Source organism: Pongo pygmaeus, chromosome 13, assembly GCF_028885625.2.
Source record: "Pongo pygmaeus isolate AG05252 chromosome 13, NHGRI_mPonPyg2-v2.0_pri, whole genome shotgun sequence".
Classification (NCBI taxonomy): domain Eukaryota; kingdom Metazoa; phylum Chordata; class Mammalia; order Primates; family Hominidae; genus Pongo; species Pongo pygmaeus.
Window position 1 is genome coordinate 82,373,098 of NC_072386.2, and position 24,311 is coordinate 82,397,408.

The window sequence follows — 24,311 nt, forward strand, 5'->3', positions numbered from 1 at the left end:
ACCTGCAGGTACATTTTCTTTTTTTGTTTTATTTTTGAGACAGGGTCTCCCTGTGTTGCCCAGGCTGGAGTGCAGTGGCGTGATCTCAGCTCACTGCAACCTCTGCCTTCCGGGTTCAAGCAATTCTTGTGCCTCCGCCTCCTGAGTAGCTGGGATTAAAGGTACGTGCCACCACACCGAGATAATTTTGGTATTTTTAGTAGAGACGGGGTTTCACCATGTTGGCCAGGATGGTTTCCAACTCTTGACCTCAGGTGATCTGCCCACCTCAGCCTCCTCAAGTGTGGGATTACAGGCGTCAGCCATGGCGCCCAGCCAACAGTTACATTTTCTAGACTAGAAGTCTAGAATGTCCCTTAAATTGCTAATCCTTTAGGAAGGCAGCCTACTACCTTCACTTTCTCAGGACCAAAATATGCAAGTTTTCTTGCCATACTATTGACACCACTCACTCTCTGCTACATCACAAAGCTCCACATGGAAGAACATACAATGACCCACTTGCCTTTAGAAATCACTCCTGCAATCTTGATAAGTTATTTCTTTTGAGCACACATTAAGAGAATGAGATTCTGTTGGAATTGATAAAGCAGCTAGCTTTACTTAGAATGTGAGGACCAATGTTATAAATCCATACCAGAAACTGAATTAGTGATGCAATGTCAAAAAAAATTTTTTTTTTTTTTTTTTTTTTTTTTTTGAGACAGAGCCTTGCTGTGTTGGCCAGGCTGGAGTGCAATGGTGTGATCTCAGCTCACTGCAACCTCCATCTCCCGGGCTCAAGCAATTCTCCTGCCCCAGCCTCCCAAGTAGCTGAGATTACAGGTGTGTGCCACCACATCTGGCTATTTTTTTTGTATATTTAGTAGAGACAGGGTTTCACCATGTTGGCCAAGCTGGTCTCAAACTCCTGACCTCAGTAATCCGTCCGCCTGAGACTCCCAAAGTGCTAGGATTACAGGTGTGAGCCACCGCACCCGGCTGTAACGTCCAAAAATTCAAGGTGAATTTTAACATCTGCAAATTTCTCCCTCTAGAAACACAATCAACTTTTAAAACTTTTCCAAAGACCAACTATTCCAGGTTATATTTGAAAGAAAAAGACTAATTAAATACACCACGCATCTAAGGCCTCAAGGTAGAAACAAATATAATGATGGTTACTTTTCTGTAGTATTCAACAGATAAACTTTACTGGGCACAACTGTCCGTTTTAAAAGAATGCAGCTTCCCTCTCTGCAGGAATACATTCTGAAAGCAGACCTGCTATTTAAGCCACTACTCATCTAGCCATGAGCTTAGACTGCAAACTCCAGCACCATATTTTACAAATGAACTAGGACGACAATTTAGTGTTCATGAACACTAAGACAATGCAAAAGCAAACGTAAAACACAGATTTGTCCCTTTGAACTGGACGCAGTGGCTCATGCCCACTGCACTTTGGGAGGCCAAGGCGGGTGGCTCACCTGAGGTCAGGAATTCGAGACCAGCCTGGCCAACATGGTGAAACCCTGTTTCTATTAAAAATACAAAAATTAGCCAGGTGTGATGGCAAGCACCTGTAATCCCAACTACTCGAGAAGCTGAAGCAGGAAAATAGCTTGAACCCAGAAGGTGGAGGTTGCAGTGAGCCAAGATCACACCACTGCACTCCAGCATGGGTGACAGAGCGAGACTCCGTCTCAAGAAAAAACAAACACACACAGATGTGTCACTTTATTCATAAAAGTTAGATGTATAGTCTTCTCAATCACAATAAAGTAGAATATGTGAAACTTAACACTGCTTATTACAATTTTTATATACGCTGGAAGATGCTAGTGTTCTTAAAAAAATGTAACAACTAAAATCTTCCTAAAAACGAACATTATATAACAAGCAAAATCGACTGTGTGGAACTGAAAGTGTAATCTCAAACATCAAAAATAAAGCCAGCTGGGCGTGGTTACTCACACCTGTAATCCCAGCACTTTGGGAGGCTGAGGCGGGAGGAACACTTGAGTCCAGAAGTTTAGGACGAGCCTGAGCAACACAGTGAGACCCCTTCTATGAAAAAAGAAGAGAAAAGAAAAGAACAAAGCAAAACATTGTAAGGCCTTAAGTGACGCCCAATGATGACAGGCCAGCAGAACGGAGGCATGCCCTGTGCCAGGCATAGGCCTGCACTGTGCTTGTCTTTAACACACTGCTCTCCCCTACAGGACTGCTCTGAAAATGACCAGTTTTGTCCCTAGTAGCATCCATCAGATTTAGATTAAATTAAGAATCTAGTGGCTACTTGATTATCTAGTGGTTAAAGGTACTTTACCATAGTATTACAGAAAAACTGGAAGTAACATTTTGTTAAAACCAGGTCCCCAATAAATAAAACAGAGAGTAAACAAAGTACAGGATACAGACTGACTTTAGGAAAAAGAGCTACTGCTGATGTCATTTCTCTAACAGTCGTCAGACTTTTCTATGAGAAGGCCAGAGGCTCACACTTGTATACACAGTGTGCAGGTGCAGGGAAGACCAAGGAAAGCAGCTATCCAATTTTTTACAAAGCCATAGAAAGACAAGTTCGAGGAAAAAGCTTTAGAGTTATTTTCACAATCTGTATCTGAAGACAATTCACAATGCTGCCACTCAACCCTGGGTTGTTAACAACCGTTACTTACATTAACATCAAGGTGTTTTTTTTTTTTTTTTTGAGACACAGTCTTGTACAGACTCTGTCATCCAGGCTGGAGTGCAGTGGCACGATGTCGACTCACTGCAACCTCTGCCTCCAGGGTTCAATCTATTCTTCTGCCTCAGCCTCCTGAGTAGCTGGGATTACAGGCATGCGCCACCATACCCAGCTAATTTTTTTGTATTTTTAGTAGAGACGGGGTTTCACAATATTGGCCAGCCTAGTCTCGAACTCCTGACCTTGTGATCCATCCACCTTGGCCTCCCAAAGTCCTGGGATTACAATAGGCATGAGCCACTGCGCCCAGCCCAACATAAAGGCTTTTAAAAGGCTTTCTGTCCTTTCACATTATAATCTGCTTCAGTAATTCCAACATAGAAACAGACAATTTTAAAGTTATGTATAATCTGCTTACCCTATTAAGGATTTTAGGTAGTTTGTGTGGTACATAAAGCTCTTAACTTTCCCCCCAGAAAGCATACATTGAAAATAATGAGAAAGAGGATGGTAAAAGCAGGGCCAGGAGTAAGCCTCCTCACTCACTGAACAGTCAACGTAAACAAACAAGTGCACAGCAAGGCCCCGCACCTGTGCGTCACCTCAGAGCTGGCAGGGGCCGACGCACCACTTGGTCCAGTGCCCTCACTTAAAAATTAGGCAGAAAGAACGCCAATGTCATGTTTAGGCAAACTTATGTGCCATGACATTATTAAAAAACCCTCTGCTACTTGGTTTACCAAAACCAATCATAAGGGCAGACAGAGACTCTAGGAATGGCTGGAGCAGTAACTTAAAGACTCAATGAATTCTCTCAACTCCACATGCTGCCTAAAAACTTAGCAGTATACGACACAGAACAAACTGATTACTATAAAAATTAAATATAAGATTGTAGATTATGAGCAAAACAAATCTAGGCTTTTTAAGTCTCCTTTGTGGTTAAAAAAATTAGGTTTATGGAGATATTACTTTCATGATATATTGAAAGTGTCTTTAAAATACAGTTATCTGGCTGGGTGCCGTGACTCACGCCTATAATCTCAGCACTTTGGGAAGCTGAGGAGGGTGGATGGCTTGAGCCCAGGAGTTCGAGACCAGCCTTGGCAACATGGTTGAAACTCTGTCTCTACCAAAAATACAAGAATTAGCCAGTCTCATAACCCAGTCTCAAAATAAATAAGCAAATGAATAGATTTTAAAATTAAAATAAAGTATCTATATTCTTGATGAAAAATTATTAAAATTTCTTCAGCATACTTTCTCTCCAAAAAAGACATCATTTATTTATTTTTTTTTTTTTAGTTATGGAAAAAATTTTTTTTTAAGTTCCGGGATACATGTGCAGAACGTGCAGGTTTGTTACATAAGTATATGTGTGCCATCGTGGAGACATCATATATTTTTTAAGCACAAAAATAATTTTGGGTTATAATTCTTAGCATACAGAGACACAGATGCCTACATTCTAATGACTAATATAAAACCTTTTATTTGGCAATTTGGAAATAAACACTTTTTAGATATTAACTTATGAAATAAGGTTACAGAAAATTATTCACAGGAAATATTACACTATAGATAGATTACTCAAATCACTCCAGTGAAGTAATTTAATTGAGGTGTTCATAAAGCAGCTCAGAGTCTGGGCACAAAATAGAGATCTGAGTCTTCATTCCTCTATAATCCTGCGTGAGATACTCAATCTCTGCCTCTTCCTCAAAAGACTGTTAAGAACTAAACAAAATACTGTGGAAAGTGCTTGGCAAGGTACTTATTAAGCATTTATGAATGCTTTATTAGTATCAAATGCTTTTGTCATCACAGAGTTTAATTGTACCAAGAAAAAAAACAAAAATTATCCAACAGAGTGATGACTGCTTTAAATAGGGGAGTTGATTCATTAGTTTACAAATACTAGTTATCAAGTTTCAAACTTCAGACTAAACTTGCTTTCTTATACTTTTGGGGCAATATTTACAGAGCTGTACCCATGATAGATAACACAGACAACGAATAATCTACCTTCAGCAAGGAAGGTCAGAAAACCCAGACTCAAGAGAGGCACCTGTGCTTCCCAATGGCTCATTTCCTCCCTAAACTGCAGCCTTCTTCCACCAAAGCCGGACTAGACCCTGCCTTCAGTCCACCTCAGTAACCTCCATGGTCTTGGGGCATAGGCATTGCACTGACACAAACCTAGAAGCCCAGCGTCCCAAAGCCCAAGTTTGCATTCATCCCTCACCAAGTATCAACCATTCTCCCAAAGGCAGGTAAATATCCCAGACTTAAGCACAAGATCCTTTGGCCAAAAGGAACTAGGAAACATTAAAAAAAAAAAAAAAAAAATCTTATTAAAGCATGCCATAAATTCCACTTTTTACCTCATTGATTAAAATAATCAAGAAAGATAAAACATACATAGGTGTTAATATTAGGCTGGTGCAAAAGTAACTGCATTTTTTGCCATAAAAGCAATGGCAAAACTGCTATTACTTTGCACCAGCCTATATTACTTTCATTTTTTTGTATCCTAGCATTGAGAAATAGTGATTTTTCACTATAGAATCCCATTGTTTATTATTTAAGTATAAGTAAAAGCATTATAAATATTCAAAGCAAGAATACATGTGAAAGTATAAAACACACATTATTTAATTATATTTAAAAGAATTTTTTTTTAAGTTTAAGATCTTGTAAGTTAAACTTTCTCAATGACAAATTGCAAACTTCAATATTTAATATATGTGTGATATTGATGACTGCCTCCTCTTCTTTCAGGTATTATTGAATGTTATCAATCAAATAAAAATTCTATTTCTTTCTGTTTCTATGCATATCTGACATTTACATGTGGTGAAAAGGTTACTTGGCCCAAAAAACTTTTCAGAATCAAGTTTAACACATCACATGTTGCTCATGAGCACAAACTTTACAGTCAGGAGTTGCACATAAAGGGTTTATTTTAAATGTTTTAAGGATAAGATAGAGTTACATCATAATTATAAAAATTACTTACAGAATTAACAGATTTATATTGTGTATACTTCTAAATGCAGAGAACAGGGAACTGTCTACACATTGTATAAAATAAAATTAAAATTAAAAATGAATTCAAGCTTGAAAGATGAGGTCATTTACCTAATTTTAAAATGTGAACACGAAGACCTCTGACCTATACACATTCATTCCAACTGCACTAATGATGGAAAAACACAAAGAGCGCAGCATTTCCAAGGAACCACAGACATTTCAACCATAATTATTTTGTTATAATAATTGTTCCTGTTTTGTCTTTGGAGAACTTTCATTTTTTTAAGACAATCAGCTTAAGAGTGTTTTCAGGCACTACAATTTGTGACAATCGGAACAGTCTTCTAATGGGTCTACAGTGTTCAGAGATTCAAGCCCAATGCACTTCGTGGTTTGGCACATAAAACGATAAAAGAAATGAAATCTGGTTTAGAAGTAACTGTGATTTTTTTTTTAAGAAAACACAGTCCCTTCAAATGCTGCATGACATTTACAACTGGAAAATCACCTTCTGTTGGCACTACATTTGCTTCACCAGTGCATTTTTATCCTAAAACCACTAAAACGGCACAGTAAGCAAATATACAGGAAACTGAAAACAAATAAAAATAAAGAAAACAAAAAAACCTAAATATCTTTAACATGCAATTTTAGTCAGTTACATTGAACATTCTACTTAGAATAGAGCATGCAAAAAAGGATGGTCTGCTTTTAAGATTTTTCTCTGAAGTTTTACGTGGCAGCCTGACATCACACACGCACGCACACACAATACAATAATACTAGAGCAGGTAAATGAGAAAGGCCGATAAATTTTATACATAGATTCATGTCTTGTGTTGTCACAAGTCCCATGATACTTTTGGAAATTAATGTTGAATTCCTGGAACAAGGAACCAACATTCAGATACCAGAAAAATGCAAGCAATGCATGCAGATCTGACACATGAGCCTAAAATGAAGCCCAAGATACAAGGGCTTGGGAGCAGAATTAGTCATAGCGTCATTACATGTGGTGTAAGCCACCAAAAGAAAGACAGAATGGGGGAAAATGGGGAGAAAATAAAACAAACCTTCCCTTTCCCTCAGCCCTAAAGGCAACAAATGAACAATGATTAAACTCATTGTCATCATCACCATCATCATGTTGCATTCATCTAGAAACTGGGAGACCATGTGGTATAAAAAAAGTCATTAAAGTTGCTTGCAGAAAAACCACAATGCAAGTCATTAAGTAATGCTAGAAATGTCTCAATTGACCCAACCCTCAAGATACTTCAAAATGTACTTTATTTTTCCACCCAAAGTTACCGAGCCAAGTTCTGCACAGTCGGTGCATGCTGGACACACTTGCAAACTCTTGCGCTGTAATGTCAGTCTGGACTCTAGGAGCCAGGCTCAGCTTTGAGACTTACATGCAGGGACTCTTAAGAGTCAACAGGAAAACACATAACAGATCTGCAAAATGACACCTGTTCACACACGAGAAGCACCTATGACTTGGGTATCACACTGCTTTCAGAAGCTTGTCCCTGGCTGCCCACAGTGAAGCACGAGGGACAGAGCGACTGCAGCTGTGGACAGAAAACTGAGGTACTGTGTTTACATGGTGAGTGGTCGTTACCATCCAACAGCACAAGGCACAAAAAATGGGCATCAAGCAAACCATGCATAAAGAGGCCTGGAAACCATCAAAAACAGCCACAAAAGAGGTCACTCGGACCTCTGATTCAAACTTCTGGTGTTTAAGTGACAAGCATGCACGTTTAGGCTCTGCCCAAGTATCAGGGAGGATTTCCAATCTCCACAAGAGACTGGTTTCACATATGGCCTTTCTCCTGGCTGTCAAACCACCAGGGTTCCTCCAAAACAAAATGAGAGCAGCTGTTTTGCTGATCAACCAATCACACTAGCAGTTCTATTTCAGTTTAAAACAACCTTGCAGGAATAAACCACATAAAGACTCCGTGGCTAAGGGCTGCTATTACTTACACCCACCAAGCGAACACAAACGGCTGGCTCTTCTATGGTAACGCTTCACTGGCATGCAAACCCCAAGGGGCCACTGAATGGAATGAATCCACATGAACAGCACACCTGGAGCAGGAACATGCACCCCACAAGAGGTGTCAGGAGACTAAGCTGCTATTTGTCTAGACATTCTTTGTGAGGAAAAGCCAGAGGTAGGCGGGAAGGGGTGGGTTGAAAGTTTCTGACCATAATCATACATTAGCAATAATAGTAATAAAACTTTAAAAGTCCCAGAGAGCTTGTCAGAAGGCAACAATGCCACTCAAAACATACTTCCAATATAAAAGCATTGTATTCTTCCAGAAACTTACCAAAAACACACAAACCAGTGATGGATTGTTGCCTTTTAAATCCATGTACTGAAATCCAGATTACTGATTTGTACACAATGGACCGTATGTGCTGTCCAAAATACACCTACATTACACTGTGTGGAACAAGGACCTGGGCTTTGCGAAAAAGAATTTATGACTAAAATGTAACCCAAAAAAAAAAAAAAAAAAAAATCAAAGCTTACAATTAAAGGTAGCCTTTTACCCAGATTTTTCACCAGATTGTAAAATTCTAATATGGGTCATTAACTGTTCACAAGTAATTCATATTTGGACTTATGGTTTAAGGGCTCCAGATTGAAAAGGTGCTCTGAACTTCTGATTTTTTTTAAACAAGCTGAATGTTCCCATATGCTTCCTGTGCCCAAAGTTTACTTTTAAATAAAGAGCAGTGATATCATAACCATGACTGACTTGGGTAAAGCACTCCTGTTAAACTCAAGAAAATTATGTCACCCCCATCCTAATCCACAAAGAAAAGACTGCCAGTGGGGTGTGTGTGGTGTGTGTGTGTACACATGTATCTGTGTGTATATATTATATATGTATACACACATATAGATATAGGTAGATACAGATACATATATCTCAAAAAAGGCAATAACGAAAACATCAAACTATGCTTGCATTGTGGCGGCAGAATAAGAATGTTAGGGTGAGGGGGAAAATGGTTAAGATCTATTACAATTTTAAATGACTATGATACTAGCTTAACTTTTACCAAACTTGCCTGTAACTCCCCTTGAAATAGACAGACTTCTTTTAAAAGAAAGGGGTTCTCCTTACACAAAATGCTTTGTGTTCACATCAATCTGTACTATTCAGAACAAAACCAGTTCTGCTGGCAGAGATTGTGGGTTCGCAGGGACATTTAAGCTTTCATTAAACTGGAAAGCAATCAAGTCTTTATGTCTACAAATAATACATTTCATAGTTCCACAAATTTGGCAGAGTTTGTGATGACATCTAGGATGTTTTCACCAAATCGTAGACATAAATATGGAAATCATCATCAAACTTGATGAAATAGACGGAGGGCTTGGCTTCTACTTGATGAATGACCATGCCAGTCCTTTTCGAGCCATCTTCTTTGGCATATTCCACTTGTTTGCCTACCAGGCTGTCCACAACTTCTCCTGGTTCCCTTTCTGCTGGAGGTGAATCATCTATATTTAAAAAAAAAAAAAAAAAAAGAGAGAGAGAGAAAAAATTTCTAAGTCAATTTTTAGATATAAATCAACTCACATATTTATTTTCGTAACTAAAAAAAAATTTTAATAGCCTGAATTCATGATTATCTAGACCAGGAGTCAGCAAACGTTTTCGTAAAAGACAAGACAGTAAATATTTCAGGCTTAGGGGCATATGGTCTCTGTCCCAACTGCTGAACTCTGCCACTGTAGCACAAAAGCAGCCACTGATGATATGTATATAAACAGATGTGGCTGTGTTCCAATAATAAAACTTTTTTTCATAGTTTGCCGACCCCCATCTAGATACATGAACAATTCTGAAAATCATAACCAAAAATTTCTTTGGCCTATGTTTAATCTGTAGCTGTAATTAAATGAAAATAAGTTTGAGTGGCTTTGAAATATAATTTGAAAGCAGACAATTCCTACAGGGATTACTGAGAATATGGCACACATTTAAAATGCCTAAGTACCATTGGTTTTACTCTGTGAATCCTTAAAGCTTCTTCCCCCTCAACTTCACTGCATTTCACATCATCTTCCTAACTCAGTTCCAAAATTTAAGCTTTCCATGCTTTAAAAATCAGTGCTGAATGAACTTCAGCCCAGGACAACTACAAGGGAATCTCTGAGGATGGCACAGGCATCTGCACTGTTTAAAAGGTCCCCAAGATTAATGTACTGCCTCTACCCTGTAAGAAAACACATACAAACAGCAAACCATCACCACCAACAACAAAAAAACAAAGTAAAAGAAAAAAAAGAGAGGGGGGGGTTTGCTAGGCAGTTATAATTCTATTTTAAGAAACTCTGCATGGGTTCTGAAAAACTCAAAGCTCTTTTCCTCGTAGTAGCAGGTGGCCTTCAGGTAGGGCAACCAGAGGATCCAGCTACATGCTACATAAGACAGTCCATGTTATCCTGGCACAATTGGTAGTAATGCCATTTTCCTCTCACAGGTATCCTGGTGTGGACCATATAATGTACATGTATTAATAGTAGTCTGCCTCTTTGGTTACAATAAATTCTCTCACTGAATGACAATCCAAAAACTGCTACTGTGATCTCTGGTACTAAGAGTCACAAGCAATAAAAATAAAACATCTGAGCATAATCAGTTCTTTTAAAAGAAACAAAGCAATATAAGCTGAACTCTTTTCTTTAAAAATTCTCTTCCCTTAAGCAGTATCATCATACTGCCATATTTTTGTGGCACGTTTACAAAGGAATTACAAATACACGATCGCACGTGAATTTTACAGTAACTCAGCTAACCAAGGGAGTCATGTAGAGGCCTGTTTTAGCATCACAGTGGGTATGCGAACAGGACCCTTTCAGAAATCATTAGATCAGAGCATCACCACTGTTTCTAAAGGTAATAAGCTTCCATAGCACGCGCACGTGCACACACACACACACACACACAAATATAAGTTTGGAGAATTAAAGGAGAGGGAAGATCAAAAAATGGCTAGGAAAAGCGATGCAGAATTGCAGACGCCCTTGCATTTCCTATGATTAAGTTAACAGTACTTGCTCTATTTATCTATAAAAAAATGTTCAAGTCACCTCATACAGGTTGGAGAAATGCTTTTTAAAGAAATGTTCTCATGACAAATTCCTAAGTATGTAATTTGCATTACCCCCTTTATAACAAATGTACACAATTTTTTTTTTCTTTTTGAGATGGAGTTTTGCTCTTGTCACCCAGGCTGCAGTGCAGTGGTGCAATCTCAACTCGCTACAACTTCCGCCTCCCGGGTTCAAGCGATTCTTCTGCCTCAGCCTCCCAAGTAGCTGGGACTACAGGCGCCCTCCACCACACTTGGCTAATTTTTTAATTTTTAGTAGAGACGGGGTTTCACCATATTGACCAGGCTGGCCTCAAACTCCTGACCTCAGGTGATCCGCCCACCTCGGCCTCCCAAAATGCTGGGATTACAGGCGTGAGTCACCATGCCCAGCCCAAAAATTTTAAAAATATGTTATCGAAGAAGTAGAAATTCAAGGCCAGATGAGCAAATTAGTATGTTAACTAACTTATTCATAGGAAGAATTTTTTTTAAAAAAGATGACTGACGCATGGCTAATGTACGGAGAGGGCCTACCAGTTACATCTGTCCAAGGCCAGAGATTCATGTGTGTGAAGAAAGGCCACTGAGTAATTTTTAAAGGAACAAGCTTATCCAAAAGTGAAATTAAGAAAACAATTCAATTCATACATACAATGGCATCAAAAAGGATAAAATCCTTAGAAGTAAATTTAATAAAAGAAATGTGGAGCCGGGCGCAGTGGCTCACACCTGTAATCCCAGCACTTTGCGAGGCTGAGGCGAGAGACACAAGGTCAGGAGATCAAGACCATCCTGGCCAACATGGTGAAAATCTATCTCTACTAAAAATACAAAAATTAGATGGGTATGGTGGCGCGCGTCTGTAATCCCAGCTACTTGGGAGGCTGAGGCAGGAGAATTGCCTGAACCTGGGAGTCAGAGGTTGCAGTGAGCCAAGATCGTGCCACTGCTCACCAGCATGGCAACAGAGCAAGACTCCATCTCAAAAAAAAAAATAAAAAGTGGCCAGGCGTGGTGGCTCACCTGAGGTCAGGAGTTCGAGACCAGCCTGGTCAACATGGTGAAACCTCGTCTCTACTAAAAATACAAAAATGAGCTAGGCAAGGAGGCGTGTGCCTGTAACCCCAGCTACCCGGGAGGCTGAGGCAGGAGAATCGCTGGAACCTGAGAGGCAGAGGCTGCAGTGAGCTGAGATCAAGCCATGAATTAGAAGACTTGTAAAGTCTTGTTAACATTGTTAAGAGGGCAATACTCTTCAAAACTGATCTACAAATTCGACATAGTCCCTGTCAGAATCCCAGGTGACTTCTTTGTTCTGACAAGTTGATTCTAAAATTTATATGAAATTGCAAGGGACCCAGAATAGCCAAAACACTTCTGAAAAAGAAAGGAGGGGCTGGGGCACAGTGGCTTACACCTGTAATCCCAGCACTCTAGGAGACTGAAGTGGGCAGATCACTTCACCCCAGGAATTCAAGACTAGCCTGGCCAATATGGCAAAACCCCATCTCTGCTAAAAATACGAAAGTTAGCCGAATGTGGTGGCGCACGCCTGTAATCCCAGTTCCTTGGGAGGCAGAGGTTGCAATGAGCCGAGATCGTGCCACTATACTCCAGCCTGAGCAACAGAGTGCGACTGTCTCAAAAAAAGGAGGAAAAAAAAAAAAAAAGCAGGACTCAAACTTCTTGATCTCAAAATTTACCACAAAGCAATGTAATCAAGACAATGCAGCACTGACATAGCAACAGACGTACAAACTAATGCAACAGAATTGAGAGTCCAGAAACACACCCACATATCTGTGGTCAACTTTTTTGTTTTGTTTTGTTTTTTTGTTTTGAGACGGAGTCTCGCTCTGTCGCCCAGGCTGGAGTGCAATGGTGCGGTCTTGGCTCACTGCAACGTCCACTTCCCAGGTTCAAGCGATTCTCCTGCCTCAGCCTCCCGAGTAGCTGGGATTACTGGTGCCCGCCACCATGCCTGGCTAATTTTTAGTAGAGATAGGGTTTCCCCGTGTTGCCCAGGCTGGTCTCGAACTCCTGACCTCGTGATCCACCCACCTTGGCCTCCCAAAGTACTGGGATTACAGGTGTGAGCCACCGTGCAACAAGGATGCCAAAACCATTCAACAGTGGAAAGAATAGTCTTTTCAAAAAATGGTGCTTGGACAACTAGATAGGCAGTCACAAGCAAAAAAAATGAAGTTGGACTCTTAACTTGAACCACAAACAAAAATTAACTTGAAAATGCATCAAAGACCTCTAAGTAAGAGCTATAACTATAAAACTCTTAGAAGAAAACAGGGGTAAATCTTTATGACCTCAGATTTGGCAAAAGATTCTTAGGACACAAAAAGAGGTGGGGAAACAACTCAGATGTCCTTTATTGGATAAATGGCTAATCAAAATGTAGTATATCCATACAATGGAATCGTATTTGGCCATTAAAAGGAATGAAGTACTGATATATATGCTACAGCGTGAATGAAATCTCAAAATATGCTAAGGGAAAAAGAAGCTAGCACAAAGGACCTCACACCATATAGTCCACTCATATGAACGTCCACAACAGGGAAATTTACACAGCAAGTATTACTGGTTGCTTAAGGCTAGGGGGTTGGAGGAATAAAGGACTGACAGCTAATAGATACAAGGTTTTCCTTTGAGGTGATGAAAATGTTCTAAAATCGACTATGGTGAGGACTGTACATATCTGTGCATATATTAAAAAGTACAGAAATGCACATTTTAAATGGACTAACTATATGGACTAACATGGCCGTAATGGCTCTCGCCTGTAATCCTAACACTTGTGGGAGGCCAAGGCTGGTGGACTACCTGAGCTCAGGAGTTTGAGACCACCCTGGCCAATATGGTGAAACCCCATCTCTACTAAAATATAAAACAAAACAAGCAAACAAACAAAAATTAGCCAGGCGTGGCGGTGGGTGCCTGCAGTCCCAGCCACTTGGGAGGCTGGGGCAGGAGACTCGCTTGAGCCTGGGAGGCGGAGGTTGCAGTGAGCCAAGACCACACCATTGCACTCCAGCCCAGCCTGAGCAACAGAGCAAGACTCTGTCCAAAAACAAAAACCACAATAAAGCTTTTCTAGGCCTAATGAAATTAAGCCCAGGTCACATCCTCTTCTACCTTACCTGTGTGTCTGTGTGACCAGACTAGTTGTGGAAATAGCTAAATCATCTGTCTAAACACTGACTCTGTACTCCAGTTGCTACTGAAAAGTTAGCAGTCAACTGTTTTCTGAAACTGATGTTCTCTAAATCAGGAGTCCCAGACACCTGGGCCACACCGCACAGCAGGAGGTGAGCAGCAGCAAAGACAGCACTGCCGTCTGAGCTCTGCCTCCTGTCAGATCAGCAAGGGCATCAGATTCTCACAGGAGCACAAACCTTATTGTGAACTACACATGTGAAGAATCTAGGTTGTGTGTTCCTTACGGCAATCTAACGCCTCCAAAACCACCATATCCACACCCAACCCCCCAATCCACAGAAAACTGTCTTCCATGAAACTGGTCCCCGGTGACAAAAAGGCTGAAGATCGCTGCTCTGAAGTTCAAGTATTTACAGATGAAATAATCAATGTCTTGGGATTAGCTTCAAAATAATTGCACTGGGGGGACTGATAAAACTAGACAGGCGATGAGATAATAACTGTTAAAGCTGAGCAGGGTACATGGGGACATATTTTACTGATCCCTATTCCATCATGTTTTTAAATAAAAGCAAGAAGTAATATGTAGTATTGTTAGTAATTATAAAACAACTTGTATCTTATTACAGAAGCCAAGCAGAACTGATTATCAAATATTTTCTTATCTAAAATTCATAGCAACTGGATGAAAAATTTCAAAGGCTGTGTTTGTGCATGACTAAAAGAATAATCATATATCCAAAAATAAAAATGTATCTGCAAAAGAGCCAATCAAATATCTTGTACTAAAGTCCAAATCCCTTCTAATTATCAAAAGTAAAAGTTGCCAATATATACTTACTGGAATCAGGCATAATGCGAAGGTCGCCTTCTTTGTAATCGTCTAAGAGTTGGTACATGTACAAGACAGGGTCTTTCTCATAGGTAATGTAAAACCATGTGTTCATGACAGGTGCACGTGCTAAGACCATTCCCCTCCACTCATCTTTAGAACCATCCTCTGTCTCAAACATATGTTCCACTGCTTTGCCAATCATTGTGTCTGCCAAGTGTGCATCGCTGATTCGAGATGTTGCTGGGGATTAAAAAAAAAAAAAAAAAAAAAAGTTGACAAAGTGTTTCACTGATTACCGACTATGAAGACTGAATTTACTAAAGAAGGCTACACCTGAAATTTTGTCCATGCAATGTATTAGCAAGCATCAGAATCTGGGAAAGCTTTAAAAAGCACAAAAACCAAAGACAAACTACTGGGCCCCAGCTCAGAGATGGATTCAACAGGAATAGAAGTATTTTGTCCCAAGTCAGTTAATTGAAAAAAATATGATTTTTTTTTTTTTATTTTTCTGGACTCATCTGCTCTTGGTTCTGTACCCAAATCAAAAGTTTTAATTGTTCATTCAAGGTATAAAATATTTTTTGTTATTGTTTACTTAACAGTTAAATTTTGAGATAATTTCAGACTTACAGAAGAACTGCAAAAATAGTAGAGTTCCTGTATATGGTTCACTTTGCTTCTCCTGTATTAGCATCTTATATAACCACAGAACGTTTATTTAAAACTTAGAAAACCTATTCAAGGCACAGAGGTTTTTTTTTTTGTTTTTTTTTTTTAAAGAAATTGGTGTTTGTTTTCCTTCAGTCTTATTTCCATCTTTTTATTAAGGCATAGGTTTTTACTCTCTTCCTCCTACAATCTTATTCTTCACTGCAATCAAAGTAATCGCTGTGTCACTGATACCACATTGTGTGATTTAAAATGTTCCCATGCCTTCCCTTCATAATTTGAAAAACAACCAAACTGCTCACCATGGCCCCCAAGCCCTAAGCCATCAGGCCTCTGCCCTCAAGTTTCCCATCTTCTTCCTCATTACTCATGCCTTCTCTACTCTGCTCTTCTTCCTCTCCCATTAGGACACACTCTCCTCTGCCTGATAAGCTCTTCCCCATACCTTCAGAAGGCCGGTTCTTTTTGGGGTTCTCCTGACCAACAACGTAGCCCCACAAATCCCAGTCACATTACCCAATTTTACCTCTTAATAACATTCACCATGATCTAAAGTTATCCCACTTTATGTTATTTGTGTACTTGTTAGTTGCTTGTACATCCCCATGAAAGCAGAGACCTTCCCTTTCTCGTTTTATACCTAGATCATAGCAGGTCAGTATTTTGTATGACTTAATCAGATGCCCCATGTGGTTGGGAGCTCAGGTCTCTGAAATGATAGATTAATGGTCCTAGCCCTTAATATTTTTCAAAAGTGGTGAAAATTATCACCTTCATCTTTTTAATACTGGAAAAACTATGAAGGATCCCATTGGTTTCAAGACTTCTCCAGTCCACAATATTAGATAACTGTCTTTATACAAAATTAAAACAATTATCTTTAAAAAACAAACAAACAAAAAAAAAAAAACAATTAGAGACAAGCACGGTGGCTCACGCCTGTAATCCTAGCACTTTGGGAGTCCAAGGCGGGCGAATCACTTGAGCCCAGAAGTTTGAGGCCAGCCTGGGCAACATGACAAAACCCCGTCTCTACTAAAAATACAAAACATTAGCCAGGTGTGGCGGTGCAGGCCTGTAGTCCCAGCTACTGAGAAGGCTCAGGTGGTGAATCACCTAAACCCAGAAGTCAAGGCTGCAGTGAGACAAGATGGCGCCACTGCGCTCCAGCCTGGGCTACGGGAGTGAGACCCTGTCTTAACAACAACAAAAACAACAACAACAAACAATTAGCACTCCTATTTTCCTCATTCAACAGACTTCTATTTCTGTTAAATCAAAAGAAACAAAAAAGTTAGATTTTCCTGATAAATGTATTGCTATTTAATTTTATCAGCATACCCTAAACAATATGGTTGGTTTTAAGTACGCAGTAAGAAAAGATTACATAGAATTCCCCCCGTGTATGACACTAAAAAAACCCCACTAGTTTCTTAAAGCCAGTAGATCTCAGACTACTAGATCTCAGAACTCCATGTGCATTCTTAAAAATTACTGGCTGGGCACAGTGGCTCACGCCAATAATCTTAGCACTTTGAGCCCCAGGTAGGAGGACTGCTTGAGGCCAGGAGTTTGAGACCAGCCTGGGCAACATAATGAGATCTCATCTCTACAAAAAGTTAAAAATTAGCAGGGTACTGTGGTGAGTGCCTGTAGTCCCAGCAACTCGGGAGACTGAGGCAGGAGGACTGTTTGAGCCCAACGTGTTGAGACAGCAGTGAGCCCTGATCATACCACTATACTCCAGCCTGGGTGACAAAGCGAGATCCTGTCTCTAAAAAAATAATTAAAACAGAAATAGAAATTACTACAGACCTAAAAAGGCATCTGTTTACATAGATAATGCCTACCAATATTTACTACTTCAGAAAATGAAAAACAAATCTAGAAACATTTATTTAAAAATACCTATGTATCAATGTATTTTAAATTAAAAATAACTATTTCCTATCAAAATATATTAAGAGTGGCTTAATTTTACATTTTTGCAAATCTCCTAATGTCTAGGTTTTAAAAAGAACAAGTAGATTCTCATATCTGCTTTAGCACTCAATCTGTTATGATCTGCTCTTTCGGTTCATGTATAAAATCCAGCCTCTCAAAGATATGATACTGAAAAGAGTATTCTAATTGTCTTTCAGATAATTCTAGATATTCTTATATGAAACCACAAAATTCAACAGTTAGCTCCTTAAAGGTTAGTTACAATGCAGAATCTGAAACCATTAATAAATCTGTCATACTGTTACATTAAAACTCATGTCTCCAGAACATATAAAGAACTCTCACAACTCAACAAAAATCAAAATAACCTAATTAAAAAATGGTCAAAGGATGTGAGTAGATATTTCCCCAAAGATGATTTACAAGTGGCCAACAAGCACATAAAAAGATGCTCAATATCACTAATCATCAGAGAAATGCAAATCAAAACAAAATGAGGTATCATATCACACCTATCAGGATGACCACTATAACAAAAACAGTAAATAGCAACTGCTGACCAAGGGATGGAGAACTGGAACCCTTGTATACTGTAGGCAGGACTGGAAAATGGTACAACTGCTGTGGAAAACAGTATGGTAGTTCTACCTAAGAAATTAGAATTACGATATTAAAATTAAAATTATAATTACCATATGATCCAGCAATCCCACTCCTGTGCCTATATCCAAAACAACTGAAAGCAGGATCTCAAAGAAATATCTGCATATCCATGTTTACAGGAGTGCTATTCACAATTTTACATGGTACAATTTTACATTCTACCAAGAGGTAGAAGCAATCCAAATGTCCATTAATGATAAACAAACTGTGGTATACAGATACAATGGAATGTTCTTTTCAGCCTTAAAAGGAAAGGAAATCCTGTCACACGTTACAACATGAACGAACTTTGAGGACATTATGCTAAGTGAAATAACTTACTCACAAAACAAATACTGTGTGATTCCACTTCTATGAGGTATCTAGAATAGTCAAATTCATAGAGACAGAGTGTAGAATGGTGGTTGCCAGGGGCTGAGAATGGGAGGAAAGGCATGTTGTTTTGTTTAATAGGTAGAGAGTTTCAGATTTGTAAGATGAGGAAGTTCTGGAGATCTGTTTCAACAATGTGAATGTACTTAACACACTACTGAACTGTACACTTAAAAATGGTTAGGACAGTAAATTTTATGCTATGTGTTTTTTACAATTAAAAAAAGTAGTTAGTCTTTCACTTTGAATAGCTCTTTCACCAACACATGATCTGGTACCATGCACTGCTCATAAAGAAAATATTGTGTTCACTAAGTTATGCAAATCTTCCAAATAGATACTGGGAAACTCCACTGTGTAACTGAGAAAAAAAGAGAATGAAAAGCACGAATCACAGCTTAACAAAATGAAAATATTTCTGACCTTGCAAATCTCCTGAATGGGCTTTAGAGAACCCAAGGGTCCCCAGACCTTGCTTTGGGAACCACTGCTCTGTGACATTACATGCATTCTGGCTGACTGACTTTTTTCTCCAACTTTAGCTTAAGAAAAACATAATTTTAATGATACTCTAATGTACTGCCTGAAGCAATTGCTTCCAACATAAAACGTAAGTGAAGAGCAAGTAATTTTTTAGACTAAAGTAGGTTGATGCCAAAGTAACTGCTGTTTTGGCCATTACTTTCAATTTCAGTGTCAAAAACCGCAATTACTTTTGCACCAACCTAATACCACAAATACTAAAATTAATAGCAACTATTAGCTGAATTAGGCACATGTACTGTTGATTTACAGAAAAGCTCTTGGGTTTCTTTTTATATTGCTTGAATGTTTACAAAATTACTATTGTTGGAAACAGAGATAATCCCAAACTACAAACAACATGGAACCCTTAGTCCCATCACCAGAGATATTGTACAGTTTCTATCCTTCGATGACAAAAGGACGAACAACCACAAGTCATGCAGCAATATGCAGGAACCTTCAAGTGAGCTACCTGTCATCTCAGAAGGGGCAGAGACTAAAATTCTGCTGTTAAGATTCTTAATATGTTAAAGTTTCTTATATGGGAAATGGATTAATGCCATGATCAAGAAGAAATGTAGGATGTGCATCAAGAGGAAGAGCAGGTGATCAGTCACACTTAAGAATAGATGAGAATGTTGAAAATAACAAAGATTTAAATATTACTTTTAGGAATAATAATAAAGATTTAAATTTAAAGAAAGATTTCTTTGAAAACTGAACCATATTTATACAGATGAGCAAAGATTTAGCATTTGATATCTAAAGAGAAGACTAAAACAAAATAACTTGCTACTAAGGCAGAATTAACTTCCTAAGGAAACTTGTTATATCTCAGGGACACAATGGCACAGTCTGAAGAAAAACAAAGCGAGGAGACTGAACTAATTTCTTCCTGTGACAATTTGATCCCAAAATTCCTACCTCCCAAGTCTAGATCTGCTGAAACTTTATTATTTAATGGTACAGACTTATAAAGACAATTCTAAAAGTATAAACCAGTATTTTAAACAAGAGCAGCATCACTGTAATAAGAAAATATTTCAAAATAAATACTTCAAAAAAAAGTAATATTTGTTTGGGTGTATCCCACCCTACTAATAAAATCGGTAATTATTATTTACCTTAGACCTTATGCCTTAAGGAACACTTGCAAGGCAAAACTGGCACTGCATGACATTTAAAAAGAGCCATTCATTTCCACAAACATTGTTCAATCAAGCTCTGTGTATAATAAAGATCACGTTTTGGTTGTTTAAATTTTGGCTCAAAGTACAATTATCATTTACGTTGTATACAAAGATACACTTTCACAGAAAGATTCTAAAGGCACAGCATTCTCTTATCTTTTGTATCTGATGAGATGAGATTAACACATAGGATATTTCAGCTACTGATAACCTTACCCATCAGAGTCCAGAAAACAGTGAGCAAAAATGTTAGAAATAACCATATTATAAATTATTACGTGGCAAACTTCTTGGGGGGAAAATATACATCTCTATATCTCTCACACAGTTCCTTGAACTGCTTAGGATCCATTTTTGTGGTTTTCGGTGATTTAATATAATGTTTATCCAGAGGGGTGCTTGTGTTCCAATAAAAGTGAAGTATTAATAATGTAAAATAATAAAAATGCATCCATTTCAATATCATTTTTAAAGTATATAATGCACAAATTATAAAAAGAACTTACCAACTCTATCAGGGAGGACTTCAAGCGCAGAAACTCTTTCATCTTTATTAAGTTCTAGTCCATAAACACAGTCAAATCCATCGTATTTTATAAGATACAAAGAAGGATTTACAGGCACCTGGTCCAGAACGGTTCCTTTCCACTGGGTAACAGGGCCATTCCCCTCTTTCCACCCATGCTGAATCCTGCAGCCTACGATGTTCCGCCGGGGCTGGGAAACAGGTTTGCTCGGACCCACACTGCTCCGATGTTTTCTGTATTCACACATATACACACATAAGGTATTATCTCAAAAGTATGCATGCCTAGATCTAACATAACCACTGGCTAGCATGATCTCATTACAGATGGTCCCAAAATATGTACAAATTCATGTTTGTCACATTCCTGCTTCAGGTGACTCAAGGTGGTTGTCTTCTACCCCTGTACCAGTGGTGGTGAGTGTGTAACATGGTATGTTAGTAATAGGAGCTTGTTGTGCACCTCAACTGCGTATAGGCAGAAAAAACCTACTAGTCGATAGCAACTTAAGCCCTACTATTAAGCATCAGGTTATCAGCTTTCTGAGTTTATTTTAATTCAATCAACTCAAAATTATCCAAGTTAATTAAAGAAGGACTGATTCATGAAATACATGTTATCAATAATCACACAGGTATATAGCTTTATATAATATCTACTTCAAGTTAAAAAGAAATGTGTAACTATTCAATTTCACCCATTCCCCTGCCCAAATAATTCTGCCTGTACAGGCTTAACTAATAAAAATAAACTAGACAATTTTCTCTTAAACTGAAGTCCAGACTAGCTTATATCAATGCACTATAGAAACATTACTTGTCTAGAAAACATATAATCTTAAAACTGAAGTTTATAACAATGTAATATTAAAAATTATTGAAACATCAAACTACTTTTTTTCTGGTTTATTATTAGCAATTGAAAAATCTACATAGAAGGTTTATAAATAATACACCTGGCTCTTGAAATCAGGAAAAATCTTCATTTCACCTTGAAACCCTGGCTTCTTGGATGCAAGCTGAAGGCCAAAACCAAGATAACAGATGCTGATATATGCCAAGAACAAAAAGAGCCGAAAGGAATTCCCTTCCCACAGTTTTATGGGTATAAAGCTCTCATTTCGTACACCATGAATAAAAGTGATTAATATCTGACATATAACACAAACAAGTTTTAAACAAACAATTTATTGTAGGTTGTAATAGTTAAAACTAAAATTATATATTTTCTAAATAGAAATAATTTACTCTAGACTGGTAACATAAATTTAGCTAAGTCAGACGGGAACAGGCCATAAGAGACAATAAGGAGTACTCGCCGCAGAAGGGAAGCTTCTCCCCTGGGGGTGAAAAACTAAGCAAGGGGGTCTGAACCTAACCAAGGAGACTGGGAAGGAGATTCACAGGGTTAAGTGGAAGACTGTAAGGCCAGAAAACCCAGGTCTGCCTAAGCCCCTTGGGACTGTGCAAAAACCCAGCAAACCTTCCTTCCAGAAAGACAAAGCCCTTCTGAGTACACAATCCTTACTGACCAGGACAGGACCACAGGGTGAGGAAAGCAGGATTCAGGCAGAAATGAGGGTGGCAGGTCTCAGAAAGTATGACAGAGGTGGCTACCCAGAGAGGTCTTAAGCTAGGAAAGCCTTCTTGGAATCCTCTCATTTACACGGGTCTGGAAGCATCATGGTTGGACAACATACGAAAGTATCTTGAGGAGGAAAAAGACTAACTATGTGACAGATGTTCTGACAGGCAGGAGCAGGCCTCAAAAACAGGCTCATTAAGTAGATGAAAACTACTATCTAACACTGAGCAAATGACAGAAACCATGAAATAGAAACTGTGATCATTAATTTTATGTGTCAACTTAACTGTGCCACAGAGTGCCCAGATTAAACACTGTTCATGGGTATGTCTGTGCATCTCAATCAGCAGACAGAACAAAGAAGATGCCATCACCAATGTGGGTGGCCATAATCCATTCTGTCAAGGGCTTGAATAGAAAAAAGGTAGAGGAGGGAGGAATTTACCCCTTTTTCTTCCTGCTGGCCTGCCTGAGCTAGGACATCAGTCTTCTCCTGCCCTTGGACTGGAACTGACACCACTGGGTCCCCTGGTTCTAGACCTGCAGAATGAATTCCACTTCCAGCTTTCCCAAGGCTTGGCTTACAGACAGCACTCCATGGGACTTCTCAGTCTTCAAAATAGCATAAACCAATTTCCTCATAATAAATCTCCTTCATATTTTATCTATTTCCCAACGCTTCTATTTCCCTGGAGAACCCTAACGTAAGAACATATATCAGAAACAGAAAAGATAAGAAATGAGGTCGCTAGACAAGAGAAGATGTGAGAACTACCAGACAAACTAAAGAATCAATAATTTGAAATTTTTTTTCAGAAATTAAGACTAGAAGAACATGAGAAGAAACAGACACCACGGGAGTGTGTGAGGAAAGTGGATGATGAAAAGGGGACAGACGGGGACAAAAGTAAAAAGAATTAAGAGATGGTAACAAATATTCCAACTTCTGTATAACAGAAGAACCTAAAAACTAAAATCAAAGTTCACAGAAGAGAGTACTAAAAATCGTAATTGAAGAAAATGTTCCTGAAACAAAACACTTGAATGTACTAATGCACCCCATGGGAAAACCCACAGTGACTGGCGCTAAGGCATATCCAAGTCAAATAAATGAATTTTAAAGAAAATAACACCCTTTGGGCATTTACACAAAAGGACCAAATCATGTGTAAGGGATAGACTCAGAATTTGACAGCAATACTCTATGCCAGAAGGCAACAGAGTAATAAACTTAAGGTTCTCAAGGAAAAGAAAATGTGAGCCAAGGATTTGTTCATCAGTCAAGAATGTACACTGACCTTCAAGTATAAAGGCCTCAAACAAAACTGTAACGAACATGTCAGAAGGCAGGGGATACTGTCCTTATAAAGTTACATGACCATGAGCTTCAGATAATCAAGGAATTCACAGAGAAGGTTCAGTACTGCACTGAGAGAAAGCAATGAATACATTTAACTGTAGAACAAAGGGCGGCAAGGAGAGACAATAGTGTGTAACCGTTATCTGTTCTGATATTTCAAATTTAACACAACTCTCAAAAACAGGAGGAAAGAATATGTAAAGCAGAATAAGTATAGTGAGTGTCTTATAAACTTAGATCAAAAAAGAATTAAAATTAGGATTGTAGAGAGACAGGAGATGACAAAGAGCTAAATTCAGTATTGTTCACAGTAAGGAACCAATATATATATATAACATAAAAATAAACAAAAAGTCTGTAACTTTACTACTCAGAGGTAGAAGAAAGTTGATTTCTAGACATCTGCATAATTTCTAGGAATATACAGTAACATCCAATTGGCCTCTATGGGAAAACAGCTGGTGAAGGAGATTACATTTCCACTTTAGAATACAAGAATCCTTTGTAGCAATACTTGTTTTCTTAAACTGACAACCAGTTACGTATCTTCTTTTGATTTCTAAGCCAAAGATCCAATGAGTTACTCCCTGTACAGGATCAGGCTTTCTTCATATTTAGTGCAAAGGCT

The 24,311-nt window shown here is 38.6% G+C and overlaps 1 protein-coding gene across 14 annotated transcripts in view; it reads right to left on the reverse strand.

Moving 5' to 3' along the window:
- Positions 1 to 5,619: 5,619 nt before the first annotated feature.
- The window catches only part of SPIN1 (spindlin 1), an 89,025-nt gene continuing 70,333 nt past the window's right edge, over positions 5,620 to 24,311 (reverse strand). For all 14 annotated transcript variants that reach the window (XM_054500782.2, XM_054500777.2, XM_063649676.1 and 11 more), the window contains 3 exons: positions 20,719 to 20,972; positions 14,853 to 15,086; positions 5,620 to 9,236 (listed from right to left, as the gene is read on the reverse strand). In XM_054500782.2, coding sequence (XP_054356757.1) covers positions 9,037 to 9,236; positions 14,853 to 15,086; positions 20,719 to 20,972 — 688 coding nt within the window. In that variant the 3' untranslated portion in view covers positions 5,620 to 9,036. The remainder of the gene's footprint in view (positions 9,237 to 14,852; positions 15,087 to 20,718; positions 20,973 to 24,311) is intronic.